Source organism: Hibiscus syriacus, unplaced genomic scaffold (genome assembly GCF_006381635.1).
Source record: "Hibiscus syriacus cultivar Baekdansim isolate YM2019G1 unplaced genomic scaffold, ASM638163v2 tig00110206_pilon, whole genome shotgun sequence".
In the NCBI taxonomy this organism is placed as follows: domain Eukaryota; kingdom Viridiplantae; phylum Streptophyta; class Magnoliopsida; order Malvales; family Malvaceae; genus Hibiscus; species Hibiscus syriacus.
In genome coordinates, this window is record NW_024062627.1 from 1,333,474 (window position 1) to 1,352,238 (window position 18,765).

General features: G+C 33.9%; 1 protein-coding gene across 1 annotated transcript; it reads right to left on the reverse strand.

The window, feature by feature from the left end:
• Nucleotides 1-2,980: 2,980 nt before the first annotated feature.
• LOC120219459 (pentatricopeptide repeat-containing protein At1g62670, mitochondrial-like) lies at nt 2,981-18,464 on the reverse strand. Its single transcript, XM_039216285.1, has 3 exons — nt 18,064-18,464; nt 17,901-17,962; nt 2,981-3,152 (listed from the first exon to the last, which is right to left on the reverse strand). The coding sequence occupies exons 1-3, from the start codon at nt 18,428-18,430 to the stop codon at nt 3,123-3,125; spliced, it is 459 nt and encodes a 152-aa protein (XP_039072216.1). The 5' UTR covers nt 18,431-18,464; the 3' UTR covers nt 2,981-3,122.
• Between the last annotated feature and the right edge of the window lie 301 nt (nt 18,465-18,765).

The window sequence follows — 18,765 nt, forward strand, 5'->3', positions numbered from 1 at the left end:
CAGAAAAAATAATAAATTAAAAACTAAAACTTATTTCTCCTTTGTGTATACCTATGGAAATGGTTTCAGTATTGTCTTAGATTAGGAGAATTTCTAGGGTTTATTATATGCAGGTTTTTAGTTCTAGGAGTAAAGGTACTCGAACTGTCCCTGTTGATGCCCCCTTGGGCTGTTAACCCTCAATCCTAATCCATCACAGACTAAAGTGGATCAAGTTCAATTCGAGGGGATACATTTCTCTATGCCTGACACGGAGAATAAATTCTCACGAAGATATAGAGCATATGAACCCCGAAAGTTACTTGCTAGGTCTAACACGGAGAATAAATTCTCACGAAGACGTCGCTTTCACTTCCACTTAAAAGGGACAAACTCAATTATAGAGCTTTATGCTATGCAAGTGTTGTGTGTGAGGAGAAATGTTTAAACCTCTGACAGAAAAATAAATAATAAAATACTTGCAAATAATGAAATATTAATAAGAAAATATATGAATACTATGAAAATAATAAGTATATAAAAAATTTGAAAAGAAAGAATTATAAATCAAATATATGAATTTTTTTAATTTATAATTAATAGAGACAATTTATAATTGATTTTAAAAGTTTGACCGTCCCCAGCAGAGTCGCCAAGCTGTCGTAACCGGATTTCGTCCGAGCACGAAATTTTTTATTTGACGGGAAAAGTGATGTGAATAAATGGTTTTGAAAATAATTTGGGAGTCGCCATCGGCCTTTTGGGACAGGTAGGTTGAATACCTAAAAATTATTTTTTAAAAGAGTTTTAAGAAAACATCAATTAAAAAATGAACTGATCTGCGTATAACCAAAAATTCATTCTTTTTAATAATAAAAAGGGATTCGTGGTCGGTTACGTTTAGGGAAGGACTAGCACCCCTACAACGCCCAAAATTGGTACTTTTTAATTATAAATTGTCTCTATTATTAAAAATTTAAAAATTCAAAATATATTTAATTTATAATCCTATTATTTCAAAATTTTAAGAAAATATATTAATATATAAATAAGATATTTACTTATTTAAAAAAATCAGAAAATGGCTTCTAGGTGCTTTAAGACAGCTCTTTTCTTTGATATTAATAAATAAATAACTAAAAATGTAAAAATTTAAAAGTAAAATAATTTAAGTAAAAAATTATAATATTTAATTATTTAAAATACCAGAATAGGACATCCAGTTATCAAGACTGTCCTTTTCTTCGATATTAAAAATAAATAAACATTATTAATTTATAAAATTAATCAAATATATATAATAAAAAATAAAATAATAATACTAATTAAAAAATTAAACATATAAAATTAAAATATATTTAAACAATAATTAAAATAAAATTAAAACTAAATATAAAAAGTAATAAAACTTGTAATTAAATAAAAGTATTAAAATTAGTGACTAAATTATAACATATTGAAATTAAATACTCTAATTCGTAATTAATTATTTAATATTGCAGTGGCTAAACATGCTATTTTATGCATTTATTAATTTAGTGACTAAAATAATAATTATTAAAACATAAGGGACTAAATTTATTATTTATCCTAAAGATATATAAACTGATAATGACTAAAATGGGTATTTACCCTAAATATTATTTAAGCAGGCAAGGATTAAATTATAAATTAAATAAAATTATAAAACCGAATTAAAATGATTAAAAATCAATTTCAGTGACTAAATTGCAAAGTTACAAATATAGAGGGCTGCAGAAAGGGTTTTACCCTTGAGGGGAATTACAGAAATACCCCTCCCCCAAAACGGTGTCGTTTGGGAAAGGGCATTTAAACCCAACTCAGGCCGGCCCTTCGGGCCATTCCCTCATTTTCTTCTTTCTCTCCTCTCTCTCTAACTGAGAGAGGAAACTTTTCTCTCGCTTCTCTCTAAATTCCTCCTATCGGAGGTGATCTCCAGCAGCCGCCAACCACCATACTCTGGTGGTGATCGCCGCCGCCGCCAGCCACCGTACATGGTGGCCGAAATTTACTAATATACACCAAATCAAAGCCCCGGTTATCCTAAAGTTAAATCCAGGGTTATCTTAACCTAAAAATCTACCTAACGTCGTAGATCTAGCCTTTTTTACCTTCAACCTTTCGGTTTTACGGTCGCACAAGGAGGCTCCGATGACTGCAAGTTCTTCGGTAAGTTTCTTTCCTCTCTTTTCCTACGATATTTAGCTGATGTGGTTGCTTGTTATTCGTTCGGCTCTCCCGTTTTCGCCGTGGTCTCTTCTCTCGTGGCTGTAGTTCTTGCTCTGTCTCTTTTTTTTTCTGTTTGTTGTTGTTTTTTTTCCTTTTGTTTTGCAGGATCCGGTGGCTTTTATAGCCACCACCGAGCCATGCTCGGACCGGTCTAGAGGGGGAAGTTCGGTGATTCACCGAGCTATGTGGTGACTCACCCCATAGCCGTGACATGTGGGGAGCAACTAGCCTTCTGGAGCCTTCTGGCGATGGCGGCGGCAGCTGGAACGTCTGGAAGCAACGGCGACGGCCACGTGGTTGTTCTGGAATCTTGGAGGCGGCTGGGAATCACTGGAAACGGCTGCTAGGGTTAGAAACCCTAGGGTTTTCAATCTGGAACCCTTTTGGGCCGTTGGATCTTGCCAGATCCAACGGCTGATGATGTTGACGGCTGCTGGAAATGATACAAACCCTAGAAGGGTTTGGGTCATCTTTTGGGCCGGTTCTAGTTGGATTTGAGCATGTAAACGGGCTCTGTGTTTTGGGCCTTGGGTATTTGTAATTATTTTTTATAATAATATTTAATAATATTATTAATAATAAAATATATAATAATAATAATAATAATTTTAATAATAAAAATAATAAAACGAAATGAAAAAATTAGTGTTTACAACTAGATCCGGTACTTATCCAGAAGCAAGCATCTTCCTCAAAAAATCACATGCAGTAAACTTTTCCCAACTGAAACATACATTGCAAAAGAGTGTTGCATGTGACAATATCCGGTATTGGTCCTTTCCGATATATTTCATGAAAGAGTTCCATTGCCTCGTCTAATCTTTTAGCTTTGCAATATCCATTGATTATTGCGTTGTAACTAACTAGATTAGGTGCACAACCCTTCTCAATCATCAACCGCAAAACTCCTCTGGCTTTATCCACTTTGTTTCCCAAGCAATAGCCTTTTACTAATGCATTATAGGTAACAACATCAGGCTCAATGCCTTGTTTTCTCATTGTGTCAACAATATTTATTGCTTCAAAAACCATCCCTTCCTTGCAATGTGCATCGATCAATATATTATATGTGAAAATATGGAGTGAAATGTTGTTATCCACCATTTCGTTCAACAGCCTTGTTGCCTCCTTTTGCTGGCCCGAATTACACATACCATGAATTAGGCAATTGTAAGAAATAGTATCTGGTCCAATGCCATTAACCTTCAATTCAGAGAAGAGATCGAGAGCCTCCTTTAACAGCCCGTGCTTACAATGACAGTCGATGACAGTGTTGTATGCTACAATATCGGGTTCAAAACATCTTCCTTCCATCATCCTTAGCAGCCTAACAGCTTTATCCGTATTGCCAATCTTACACAAACCATTAAGAATTGTACTGTAAGCAATTAAATTAGATTGATACCCTTTTTCAACCATTTCATCAAACAAACTCACTGCCCGAGAAATCTTATTTTGCTTACAAAATCCATTAATCAGAGTGGACAGAGTTACAACACTAGGTTCAACACCTAACTTGAGCATTTTCCCCAAAACAGAATACCCAAAATCAACCCGACCTAATTGAGAAAAACAATTAATCAAGATGCTCAAAGAATAAACATCATGGGAAACTGCTAGTAATTCCATACTCCAACACATAGAAACGACAAGGGCATAATGTTTCATCCTAACAACGGTAGCTAAAAATTTAGTGAAATTCCACGATGTAAGGCTTTGGATACTGCTCAATCATCTTGTCAAACACGATCAAAGCATCACCAACACTGTGGAAACTATCATATTATTTTGGCTTTCCACTTACAGAGATGGATTTCTTATGTAAAGCATTGATGTGAGTAGCAAAAGGGTTAAAAGAAGAAGAAAAAGAAGCGTGGGAATTAGAAAGAACCCTTCCACCATTGAAAACAGAACGAAGAATAAGAGAAGAGTTAAGCTTACCCATATCTCGAAATGGAAAAGCAAGAGCTGAGGTTGAAACGAAACCACAGATGGGGGCGGCAATGGCAGAAGAACTAATGTTGTGGTCCCGACTGTAAAGAACTAGAAAAGAAAAAGGCGTCCCCAACTCAACACAATAGCACACGTAAGACACGTGACAAATATGCTGGTGATTGTGAGGGTAAGTAGGGAAATGTAACTATGCCTTCATTTTAAGGGCAAATTATAACTTTTCAAAAAAAAGAGGGCAAATTATAAATTTAACTGCTGTTTTTTATTATCGCTCCTATTTTAATTATTGTACTTTAAAAGATTTTAATTTAATAACTAAACTTTATAGGGTAAACTACGTGGGAGACCACTAAACTATGATAAAAAATCAATGTGACCATCGAACTTTCAATTGAATCATTCAGGCCACCCAACTATTTAATTGATTCAATCAAACCATCGGCCGTTAATTTTTAACAGAGGTGGTGATGTGTCTTAGGAATGGCAAGAGGGCGGGTTCGGAACAGGTTTTGCTCTCCCGTCCCCGCCCTGATCCTCGACGGATTTTTTATCAGGGCACCCAGTCGGGGATTTTTTCCCCGACCCGAAGTGTTGTACCCGAACCCGACTCGATCTCTAGAAAAACCGTATTTTTCATAAAAAAATAAATAGAAAAACAATCACAAAAAATGGGAAATTAGTCTACATTATTTACAACTCAAACTACAGTCACAAATTTAAACTCAATTATAAATAATTTCCTAAACTCCAAAATAAAAACACATACATAATTAAACACATACATAATTATAAAAGTTAGGGTTTAGGGTTTAAATGTTTAGTGTTTGTATTATATAATTAATATAAAAATATAAAATATTATATATAATTAATACAAAATATAAATATTATATATATAATTAATACAAAAATACAAAAATATTATATATATAATTAATATAAAAAATAAAAAATATTATATATATATATATAATCGAGGCAGGGATACCTTACCCCGAACCCGAATCCGAAAAAATCCCCGATACCCGACCCGACCTGATTTTATTAAAACCCGACTCGACCAGAACTTGGCTGGGTTTCGGGTTTCCCTGCCGGGTTCGGGTCATTGTGCCATCCCTAATGTGTCTGTTAAGCTTAATTGGCATAATTTTATATTTGGTCCTTAATATTTACATATTCTATCAATTTAGTCATTATTTTAATTCAATTAAATAAATTTAACTATCAAATTAGAACGTGGCACATATCAATATATGATTGGAAGATTTTATTTATGAATTTTAAATTATTTAATTAAATTATTTTTCTATCCAATCAGATGGTGACACGTATCATCACCAGTGGCGGATGCACTAAGGCCCCATAAGATCAAGTACATTCCCATTATTTTTTTAAAAAGTGGTTAAATTTAGTTTAATGTATTAAGAAAAAAAGGAAAAAATTACAATTTTTGCATACCCATTATTTTAAAAAAAAATTAAAATTTTAGACTCATATTTTTAAATTTCTGGATCCGTCACTGATCACCACCCAATGGAAGTGAAAATTAAAGGGACAAAATTGCGCTCAAAGGGATTTGAACTAGGGTCACGCAGGGGAGGGATAAAGCCGATGAATAACAAGAGCTGAGATTGAAAGGGAACCACAGATGGGGGGCGGAAGTAGCAGAAGAACTAATGCTGTAATTTCGACTGTAAATAAATAGAAGAGAACAGCCGTCCCCAAACTCTTGAGCCGAAAAAACCGAAGCTAAATTATTTAAAAAGTGATCAATTCAAATTCCAGTAAATGATCGAAAGAATAATATAGTCAATAATTTGTGTGAACCCAAAAATCCATATAGGACGTTAAAAAGAATTCTCTCACGATTGAAAGATATAAAATAAACATTTAATTATTTATATATTTTAAATTCGTCTTTTTCTGTTACGAAAGTTGATGGTTGTCTGCGCTAAATGGTTGTCTCTTGTTTCCATATGTAATGTGGTAAGGGGAGGTAAGATAGTAGATTGCCCCCAACATTAGGTTGAGTGCAGCTTCCGGAGGAGACCTTCGAATTATGAAATGTCTTCCATGAGACTCGATCCAACGACCTCAAGGTTAAGAACCTTGTGCTCTACAATAATGTTTCAAGCTCTGGCTCAACGACATAATGTAAACAGAGACTCGATCCACATAATACAACTCAAATAGTTCTAGGATAAGATTTTATCATATCCTAATGAACAAGTTATCGTTCAACTCAGATGACCGTCAATTTTTTAACGAAAAAGAGACGAGTTTGGAACATATTAATAGTCAAGTAATTATTTTGTAACTTTTAATAGTTAAAGAACTCAACAAAATGTCTTATAGTTGGAGAATCATTTTGTAGCATTTAATATAGTAGAGTGACCAGTTGTGTACTTTACCCTTATTATAACATAAGGGATGTTCTTTTTAACTTTTGAGATGCTTTAGTTGAAAATTTCAAATCAAAATATAATAAGTAAAAGGAAATTTGTTGTTAAGAAGGGCAATTCAATCATTTGTAAGGTAAAAAGTATTGAAAATTATATATTTTAATGTTAATAATTATATTATATATCGATGCATTCAAGTATTATTATTACGATGAAAATTATAAACCTTTTTTTTGTTGACATTATATTTTTTATGTACTAACAATTTGATTTACATTTGTGTTATAAAATATAAGTTTAATAAATAAATAAATGATTAAAGTGCTTCAAGTGTACTAACAATTTTTAATTAAAATAGAATTGAATTTCCAAAAAATATAGAGGCCATTTTAGCAGAGATTAATATAAATGGAAAACTTAAATATTTCATATTAATGCATTATAGGTAAATACATGAGAGTCAATTTATTATTGCGTTAATAACCTAAATTTATTAGACCAAATTTCGGGTTTTGATAATTCCTACGTTTGGTTTGTAAACATTCTTCCAAGTGGTGGTATTGATACATAAAGGAAAGTGTTTGATCGAGTCAAGTTAAATCAAAAAATTTTGAGTTACTCAAGTTGATGAGTCATATTTTATAACTTAAACTTGATATGAATTTTTTCGAGTCGAATCAAGTTTATTTTATAACCATATAAATACACATTTATTTCTTCATATTTTCTTCATATGTGATATACATATATATATAGTCGACGGGCTCAACTCAAACTTGAAAACAAATCCACTAAATACTAAAAGTTTTGAGTTGTTAGAGTTATATTTTATAATATGACTTGAACTTGGAATTTTTTTAGTCGAATTGAGTTTATAAAATTACAACTCAAAGTAAATTCGAGAGTTTTTTCGAATAGAGTCGAAAAAATCGATTTTTCAAGTTGAGTCAAGTTTACTCATTCTACGTATACATTATACATAATCTTAAATTTGATTTCCTTAACAATTTGAAACACACAATATTCCTGCAAATATTTAACTTACTAAGATGTATCTTCTTCAATTATGCAACCTCTTCTCTCATAAAAAAAAACAAAGATAAAAAAGTCACTTTTATCTCTGTAGAAGATCTAATTTATCATTTTCGCTCCTATCGTATTTTCACATCAATTATCTCTCGAAGTTTCTCTTTTTTAAGTTAGAGATTAAGGTTTATGGTTTAAAAGTTATGGGGTTATTGTTTAGGGTTTAGGTTATCAAAGTAAGGTTTTAATGATAGGTATAGATAATGCAATTAAATAACTTTGAGAGGTAAATTGATGCGAAAATATGATAGGGTCAAAATGATAAATTGAATCTACTACATTGGCAAAAGTGACCCCTAAGATAAAAGCAAACAAGTCAGTATGAGTCTAAGATGCACGTAAGATTTTATGTGAGAACAAATGTATAAAATTTTAAAAATGAAAACATATTATCAATAAAAAATATAAAATAATATTTAAATTATATGAGAATTTAAAATTTTTAGAAGATTGTCCTGCGAGCTCCACTCAGCTTATCTCTGGAAGTGGCAGAGCCACAATTTGTTGAGGATGAGCAAGTGCCTATCTTGAAATCCGTATTTTCTTTGGTTATTTACCTATTTTACTAATAGAGTCTACCCTGAAATTTTATTTGTGCCTACTACGTTTAAAAAATTTGTGTTATTAACATATGTACGCCTATCCTCAAAAGTATTTCTAGAATACAGCCAACTTCTCCGCTTACCGCTTCAAAATGTAGTAATAATTCCAAGAATTTGACTGGAAAAAAAACAAAATCCTACACTTGTTTGGCTCTGATTTCCTTCATGAAAGACATTGCAAGAGATCAATAGATCAAGAAATAACAATATATATATATATATATATATATAGATATATAATATATATATATATATATATATTGTATAATACCTCACTTGGGATCTTCAAAATCAAACTGAATTTAGTGTCTGAGAAGATCCTCCAATGCTTGAGAAATGAAACTTGAAGATTGGGGTTTCCCTCTTTATTTAAGGTATACTTTAGTAGCCGAAGGATTTGTGCAATGGGATTACGTGCAAATGCAGAGAAAAGCTTCAACAAACAACAATATTGTTTATTTTGTTGACCATGGTCACCATCTTATTATTCTTTTTTACTTTGTTTATGGATTTTTTTATAAAACCAATATTAGATTACTTTTTATATTTTTAGCTTAAATAATATTTAAAAATTAAAAAAATATAAAATTAGATTTTATATTATATTTTAAATAAATACTATAAATTTAATTTTTAAAAAAAATTAATATTAACTTTAAAAATATAAATAATTATTTAATTATTTAATATTGTTTAATATATTTGATTTTGTGTTTTAAGATCCTACTGATTGTTACACACTTGCCTCGTATGCCACTAAAACCAATAGGTTTCGCAGTGTAGTTTGTTATCATGTCAGTTTGACACACTAAACGTCTCCAGTTTTGATTCCGGGTGAAGCCAGTGATTTTCATTTACAACATTTTTTTTCTTTAAAAAATACAAAAATGAGGAAAATTATTGGAAATTTTGCCGTTTCTGAGGTCACTCACGTGACAGGTGAGAATATTTGTGATTTGATCCAACTGACATTATTTAATTGAATATTTATTTTTTAAGCACCGTTTGATATATAATTTTCGAAGTGGCACCCTTTCGGCTGAGCTGGCGAAAGGAGCATTTCCGGGACGCTTTACCCGGGTTTTCGTTGAGTTGGATGCCACGTGTGGAAGGCGCATCCTCGGAGACGCGCCTTCACGGGATTCTGATGACTCGACTGCCACGCTGGTATTTTGTTTAATAATAAATATTTTATTTTTATTATTATTATAAATTAGTAATATATTATGTAAAGTGTTTCGATTATAATGTAAGAATTATCAAATGTATTTTGTTAATGTGTGTTAACGGTAGAATTATCTACATTAATATGATAGAACAATATATGAAACCAGTTTTGATTTTATTGTAGTTATAGGAAAAATGTATGAAATTATAATATTACACATATGATTATATTATTTTTGATTTTGATTATCGACTATTAATTTTATTAGTTAATTATTTAAATGTTATCAATCTAGTCATCTCTTATCAATTTTAACGAAAATATTGATGCATAAGTTAATAAATTAGTATAATTTCATATTTAATCTTCAAGACTTACATATTTTATGAATTAGTCTTATTGAAAATTTAATTTAATAAATTTAATCCTCCAATCAGAACATGAAATGTGTCATCGTATACATAAATTTTTTAATAACTTTTAATTTGTTTAATTTAATATTTTCCTCTACTTAGAAGGTGGAATTATTATTATATTTTAAAAAAATTTATAACTAATAATATTAATCATTATATTAAATAAATATATTGAAAATATTTATGTATTTAAAAGTTAAAAAAATTATTTAGGTGTACATACATCGACAAATTATATAAAATGCAATAACATTAAATTATTATAAACAAAAAATTCATTTAAATACAATATTAATTACATAAGAGTTAACGGTTATATGATGATAACAGAGCTGGACATTTTTTTCTATTGTGCCGGATGTTTCTACAATGCCCACATCGTTTTTGTTCTGTTGACTTCTCCCGAATATCCATATCACAATGTATTCTAGTAGATTTTGGTCGACTTGAGTCTCTCAATAGCAATGAATCTGGTACAATTGTAAGCTAAGTTTGAATCCCATTTGGGTCTCTTTCGTTTCCTATGGGCGAAAACTCAAATTCATATACCTTGAATACTTGTGAAAGTTGGTATACGGGATCAACATAATTTTTGTAGTCCAAATGCGAATGTGAGCAAGTTGCAATGACATGAGAGCATAGATATTTGAGTGCTTGAAAGAAACCACAATCGCACCACCTCTCTTGCAGATTAACTCTGAAAGAGTTAGCTCCAATCCCTTGCAGCGGACGTGGCATTTTGGTTACACGAAACAATTCACGGGTGCGAGAAAAATTTGTAACTAACATCCCATTTGATGCAGCCACTTTTTTCTGTAAATCAACTACTAGTCTTGGGTGGTAAATATGACTGTTTTGCATCCAAGTAAGAGCTTGTCCACCGAGCTTTGCAAAGAGTTAACCCAAACGAAAATAAGTCGTTTTAACCAATGCCGTGACTGGTAAATGGCGCCCCCCCTTTAAGGTTGAATTTATTGCTTCAGCCAAGTTTATTTTCATATGACCATAGCGATACCCCCCGTCATATGTTTTTTTCCACATTTCTTTCCTGATGTCCATAATGTACTCACACCCCTTCTTATTTTTGCCAAACAACTCTTGTAGCATCGACTCAAACCTTTGAGGTAAGAGTTCGTAACCTAAGCCATTAGGAATATGTAATAGTTAATATGAAGTATAAATAAGTAATAAGAAAATTGATAGAAAAATTGGGAAAAAGTAACATACTCATCCGCACGACTAACTGACGTTCATCGTTGTTCTTGTATTTTCCGTAATAGTTTGCAGTAATATGACGGACACAATAACGATGTTGAACATGTGGAGGTCTATACATTGTACCCAAAGAGTCCATTGCTACTTTTATCCCGGCTCCTCGGTTTGAAATAATGCATACTCGTTCCCTGGTGACAACATGTAAACGTAAATTTTTAAGGAAAAAAGCCCAAGACTCAGTGTCTTCTCCTTGAACGAGGGCAAATGCAACAGGAAGAATATTGCGGTTTCTATCTTGGACCACAGCCAATAATAAAACTTGCTTGTATTTCCCATACAAGAAAGTAACATCAATTTGGACAACTGGTTTACAGTACTTGACTGCATTAATACACTGAGGGTAAGTCCAAAAGACACGGTAAAATTGGCAGCGATCGCGAACCATTCGATCATTCACGTAATGATGTTGAGTTTCGAACTCAAAAATTGTCCCGGGATTAAGTCTTTGCACAACATGAAACCAACTGGGCAGCTCGTTGTAAGAGGAATCCCATTCGCCATGAAGTTTGCAAATGGCATTCTGTTTTGCCAACCACGCTTTTTTATATGAGACAGTGTACCCGTATTGTAACTGTATAGCAGAAATCAACACTGCAACAGCTATATGAGAGCTTTGCTTCACAATGGGCATGATTGCTTGGCAAATAATGTTGGAGTCCAAGTTGGGATGATCCTGGTTTATACCTCTTGCACAACATGTATGAGGACCGTTGTATCTGGTTAGTTCCCATAAGTTGTTCTTCCTCTTCCTCTTTGATACACAGACCATCCATTGACATCCGTTGTCACGTTGGACGTAGTATCAGACATATTTCTCCGTGTTAGATCGAATCAACTCGGGACTGAACTGAGTTATGAATATTGTAACTCTTTATTGCCATCATTGCTTCCTCCTTCAATGCGAACTTCATTCCAATATGTAAATTACCGTCATTGACTGATGATTGAAGTCCATAGTTGCCAACATCAGGAAGATCTGGAAATTCAGGCTCATACATTGCATCATAATCAGCCTCATACATATGTGCAGGAAGTTCGGCTGGTGTTGTATTTATCGGAACGTCATCCTCGTCATCATCAGAATGTACGTTAAACTGTGGTGAGTCAGGTTCAACGAATAATCTCGTTTTAGCACCATCTGCACATGGCTCCCGAAGAGGTTCTTCTGGTGGAGATGAGGGTTCCTCCGATAATCCAATGTTGAGGTCAAATAAGTTCCCGCTTGTGTGTCCTTCCATTGAACTTGAGGCCATTGTATCATGTGGGATGTGAATAGACTGCTGTCTCGTTGTCATTTCCATATGTAAGTCGAAAACATTGGCAGATGAATGTCTGCCCCTTGAAGTAGAAGAGATGTTGCCAAATGGATTATTGGTGAAGCCACGTGGGTTGAGATCATAAGCAGTTGCAGATGAATGCCTTCCTATTGAACTTGATGGCATGGCATCTGGCGTTGGATCCGCCATTAATGATGTGAAATCATTACAGATCAGTTGTGTCGCGCTATCAACTTGATCAGCTTGATATGCAATGCCAAAGTGAGAGGAATATGAGAGACCACGAGTTGCATGAACCTCAATAAAAGTGGCATACATTTCAATAAGAGATTGTGAACTCCCCATATGAGCATCAACCATCATAGAAACACCATCATCGTTTGAAAGCTGAAATGATATATACTTGAGCGGAAAAAGTTCAGTAGGAAATCTGTACTGAAGTGAAGATAGTCCTCTCTGGCCTGCTACACGAATCTTTAACGAAATTTTTGTGATTAACTCCTCAATTGTGATGTTTCTCTTCAAGGTTAAGGGGATATAATGATCTGACTCAAAAACAACCCCCTCTTCAGCTTCCTTAATTTCTCCATCATACAAAACAACAGCAGAAAGACGACTCATTTTCAGAGAATTTGAGAATTTAGAGTTTGAGAATTTAAGAATTCGAAAGCTTGTGAACTGAAGTTTGTTTTGAAAGTTTATAATACGTTGCATATAATAGTGTCTATAATCGGAGTACTATTCACATTAAGGCGCGTTCCCGGGGGCGTGTCTTCTATTTTTTTGTCAGAGAATATGTTATCATTGCCCTACTATGTCACTCATGTCCCTCTGGGACACTATTCATATCAGTACCTATTATTTCTCAGGGGACTTGAAGGTGCGTTCACGGGGGCGCACCTTCCATTATTTTGTCAGAGAATATGTTATCATTGCCCTATTATGTCACTCATGTCCCTCGGGGACACTATTAATATCAGTACCTATTATTTCTCAGGGGACTTGAAGGCGCGTTCCTGGGCGCGCCTTCATTATTTTTTCAGAGAATATGTTATCATTGCCCTATTATGTCACTCATGTCCTCGGGGACACTATTATCATTACCTATTATTTCTCAGGGGACTTAAGGCGCGTTCCGGGGGTGCGCCCATTATTTGTCAGAGAATATGTTTATCATTACCCTATTATGTCACTCATGTCCCTCGGGGACACTAGATGAATTGTGAAATCAAGTAAATTATAACCAAAATTTAACTTCTTTTGAAAGTTCAGCAAGTCAAGAATAAATTATACATATAGATTAATTTAAGTTCATAACTTAAATTAAAACGTTATGTGAAGTTTGAATAAATTAGATAAAATGTTATGGATAAATTGAATAAATGTGAAGTGATAAGTGATTGTGACATTGAAATTGTATGGAATGAGCATCGAGATGTTTTACGAATAAATGTGAAGTGATAAGTTGATTTTAAGTATACGTTTTAATATATATGTTGATAAAATCATATATGGATAAATTTAATTCAATTTAAGTATTGTGAACTATAATTGGAATATACTTTTAATTCAAATACAATTGGAATATTAAGTTGAAATTAATGTTAAATTTCGAATACTATAATTTATATTTTAATTTTAAATTTCGAATAATATTATTTTTATTTTTATTTTAAATTTTGAATAATATAATTTGTATTTTAAAAACATTTATCAAACATTTAATGTTAAATGTGAATAAAAAACAACATTAAAAATATGTATGTAACAACCATAAAACATTTAAATAACATAACCAAATTACATAAAATTCTGAAATATAACTATTTAAATAACATTAAAATACAATTGGATCATCGATGTCGTCTTCTCGAATGAGTTCCACATGGCGGTGGTTGTTTATTTCGTGGAGGATTTCTTTGTGGAACTTGTTCTTCAGTCTCCTCATCTTCTTTCGTGGAGGATTTCTTTGTGGAACTTGTTCTTCAGTCTCCTCATCTTCACTATCATCATCAGCATCATTTTCTTCATTTGGTGTAGATGACGCTGAAGGGGCTGAAGGGCCTGTATAAAATAACGATCCTGGAGGAGTGCTAGTAACAATCCCACCGCTTACCGGAAACTGTGAAAACTGTGGAAACATTGACATCGATGTCTGTGATCCAGATGGAGATTGAGGTGTCTGCGGAGAAGCACCACCAGCCAAATAAGATGCATATGAATCATATGTTGGATCATTAAACATAGTCGTATATGCACCTCCATATGGTATAAAACCCTGCGGGCTAGGCATGTAACCTGGCGGGCTAGGAATGTAACATGCGGGCTCGGAATGTAACCCTGCGGGCTCGGAATGTAACCCTGCGGAGATGGCATATGAATTGTGAGCTTGGCATATGAAGTGGAGGGCTGGGCATGTACCCATGCGGCATCGACGGATAAGGATGTTGTGGTGGGACTGATGCAGAACCGGTAGCGCCTTCTCTCCGTCCACACGTCGGGGGATGATGATATTGAGACGGTTGACGTCTTTCTCGGCGCCTAGGAATGTTAACCCCTCGTGCTTCCGTCGAAAGTAGAAACGACTTCCCATTTTCATTAAACCAGTCCACATAGTTATCCGTAACCATATGACCAGTTTCAGCGTAATATTGTCGAGGGGCCAACAGTGTATATCGGTTCTCCCAAAGCGCAATCCAATCTCTGTGTCTCACCACCCAGTTAACCTCTTTCTTTCCTCGTCTATCTATGTTATGCACGCCGTCTAAATTCCTAGGTGCTCCAGGAATATATTGCGTACAACCATACTGACGGAGCACGCAATCAACTAGATGCCACTCAATAATAGCATAACATATAAGAGGTATAATCGATATCCATACCTCTAATGACCCACTAAGGTGGGGTGAGATGCAATCCTTCACTTCATCTCTCGCATAAAGTATCCACTGAAACTGAAATATAAATATACAATTCAAATAAATAAAATATTCTAATTATATCTAGTATTTTAAATTAAAATATATATTTAACAGATTAAAAACATACCTCAGACCCAGTTTTCGTATCAATAAGTAAACGAATTTCCTCTAACCCAGTATGTATACTTTTATGGTTCTTTCTTTCATCATCCCACCTATGAAATATAATATAAAACTAAATATCACCCTATTTAATTAAAAATATTTAAATCAAAATTTAGTTCGAAAATTACCTCAACAATAAGGGGAATATGTATGGTTCATTCACGATCGGGCATAAGAAAGGCATGCGGAACCACGCCCATGATTGTAGAAGCAGGAGACATCCACCGATAGCAGTTTTCTTATAATTCGTCGCCCGACACATTTATCTAAAGAGAAATGCCAAAACTGCAGTGCCCCAACTATATCTTCCAGCTTCATCAAAATCGATTAGATACCGCAACCACATACAATGCACCTGGTTGCGAGATTTGTCGGGCATCAATATTCCTCCAATTATTCGTAGAATATATGCCCGAGCACATGCCTTTGCTTGATCCTCTGAAGCATTTTCATTTAAAACCTCAAAATTAGCTTTCAACCAAAATAAAGCTCCTACCTCCATTAAACTCTGGCGGAGCAGCTCCAAGATAATCAATGCACATTGACTGTCAATCACCATCCGCCATACCACACATCATATTTCCGTCGACGGAAAACCCCAGATGCATAGAGACATCCTCCAATGTAATTGTGGCCTCTCCACATAGAAGGTGAAAAGTGTGTGTCCCGGGCCTCCACCCTCAATCAGTGCAGAAATTAGGACAGGTTTGAGTTTGCAACCGCCAATAATTGTTGCAATATACCCGAACCCGGCAGAAGCCAAATATGGCAAAATACGTTTCGGTGTCGGTATACGTGGATTTTTAATAAAAGTCTCTAAAATACGATCAGTATCCTAAATAATATACATTATAAAAAATTAAAATTAATATAAAATTCATAATAATTTAAATAAAAAATTTAAATATTAACAATAATTATAAAAAATATTACCATATCGCTAAAATGTCTGGAGATATAATCAATATCCAATCGCAGCAACATTTCGTTTTCCATTATAACTGTAGACAAAATAATATAATTAGCACACAAAAAATTAATAATTCTAAATAAATAATAATTATAATATTATTTTAAAAAAAAATATATTATATAAATATATTAATATAAAATATAATAACTATTTAAAAAATACTAACATAAAAATAAATTTCTTACCACTAATAACAAATTTAAAACTCAATAGTTGGAGAATTGAGTTATATAAGAGAGGAGAATGATTTGGTGTGAAGAATGAGGAGGGTTGAGGGGGTTTATATAGGAGAGGAGGAGGGGTAGTTAGGGAAAACGGATGGGGGCATTTATGGCATTTAATGGAAGGCGCGTCCCCGGGGATGCGCTTTCCACACGTGGCATCCAACTCAGCGAAAACACGGGTAAAGCGCGTCCCCAGGGACGCGCCTTTCGCCAGCTCAACCGAAAGGGTGCCCACTTCGAGAAATATATATCAAACGGTACTAAAAAAGGTAAATATTCGGTTAAACAATATCGTTTGGTTAAATCGCCGAGAATACTTACCACTGTACTATGATGACTTCATTGTACGTGGACATGTTTAATAATAATGATTTCAAGGAGAGCACTCTACTTTTTATTCTTTCTTCTGTAAAGCTAGAGATGAGCTTGAAATGGAACCACAAACGGCGGTGGCACTACCAGAAGAACTTGTGCTCTCATCTATAAAGAAACATAAAAAAGGCTATCTAGCCCCAACTGAACAGAGAAGGCGTAGTGTTAATTCAAATACTACTAGAAAACGGTATAATTTGTACTAAAGGAGTGGTCGCCATTGCAACAGATGTATATAGGAAAATCAACCAAATTGAAAATAGACCTAAACACTGATTGTAGTCTCCAGAATCTTTAGCTTACCACAAGCATAATTGCTTGTAAATATATTGATTCACAATTACAAGTAACAATCTCTACACTAAATGTTAAACCTTCATAAAGATTGATTTATCAGATCCTAAGATGAGATTCACAAATAAAGTGGAACTGCAAATATCTGCATAGAAGCCCTTACCCACCATTTATTCAAGAACATGTGTTGCCTTCAAGGTATAACCATTTTGAAGAAGCCCCCGAGTTTACCTGTTTTGCATAAACCGTCCAGCAAAATCGAATAGGTCACTATATCTGGAACATGTCCAGAAGCAAGCATCTTCCTAAAAAGTTCACGTGCAGTTGAAACTCTCCCTAACTGGAACATACTTTGCATAAGAGAGTGCTGTATGTGACATTATTCGGGATTGGTCCTTTTTGAGATATTTCATGAAAGAGTTCCATTGCCTTGTCTAACTTTTTAGCTTTGCAATATCCATTGATCAATGTGTTGTAACTAACTATACCAGGTGTACAACCATTCTCAATCATCAATTTTAGAACTCCTCTGGCTTTATCTACTTTGTTTTGCAAGCAATTACCATTTATTAATGCATTATAGGTAACAACATCAGCCTCAATGCCTTGTTTTATCATTCTGTCAACAATATTTTCAGCTTCAGAGATCGTTCCTTCCTTGCAATGTGCATCAATCAATGCATTATATGTGAAAACATCACAATGCCTTGTTTTATCATTGTGTCAACAATATCTTCAGCTTCAGAGATCATCCCTTCCTTGCAATATGCATCGATCAATATATTATATGTTACAATATCGAGGTTAATATTATTATCCACCATTTCATTCAACAGTCTTGTTACCTCCATCTTCTGACCCGAATTACACATACCATGAATTAAGCTAGTGTAAGTAACGGTGTTTGGTCTAATGCCCTTAACCTTCAATTCAGAGAAGAGATCGAGAGCCTCCTTTAGCAGCCCGTGCTTACAAAGACAGTCGATGACAGTGTTGTATGCTACAATATTGGGTTCGAAACCTCTTCCTTCCATCAGCCTTAGAAACCTAACAGCTTTATCTGTACTGCCCATCTTACACAAACCATTAAGAATTGTATTGTAAACAATTAAATTAGGTTGATACCCCTTTTCAACATTTCATCAAACAAACTAACAGCCTGAGAAATCTTACTTTGCTTACAAAGTCCATTAATCAGAGTGGAGAAAATTACAATATCAGGTTCAACACCTAACTTCAGCATTTTCCCCAAAACAGAATACCCAAAATCAACCCGACCCAATTGACAAAAGCAATTAATCAAGATGTTGAAAGAATAAAAATCGCGGAAAACTCCGAGGAATTCTATCTGGCTATACAAGGAAACGCCAATGGCATAATGTTTCATTCTAACAATGGCTCCTAATAG

Coding starts and splice junctions, on each gene's coding strand:
- LOC120219459 (XM_039216285.1), bottom strand. CDS start 18,430: ATGGGCAGTACAGATAAAGCTGTTAGGTTTCTAAGGCTGATGGAAGGA. Junction 17,963..18,063: donor TGACACAATGATAAAACAAG/GCATTGTGATGT, acceptor TGATAAAACAAG/GCATTGAGGCTGATGTTGTT. Junction 3,153..17,900: donor GTAATTGCTTGCAAAACAAA/GTAGATAAAGCC, acceptor TGGGAAACAAAG/TGGATAAAGCCAGAGGAGTT.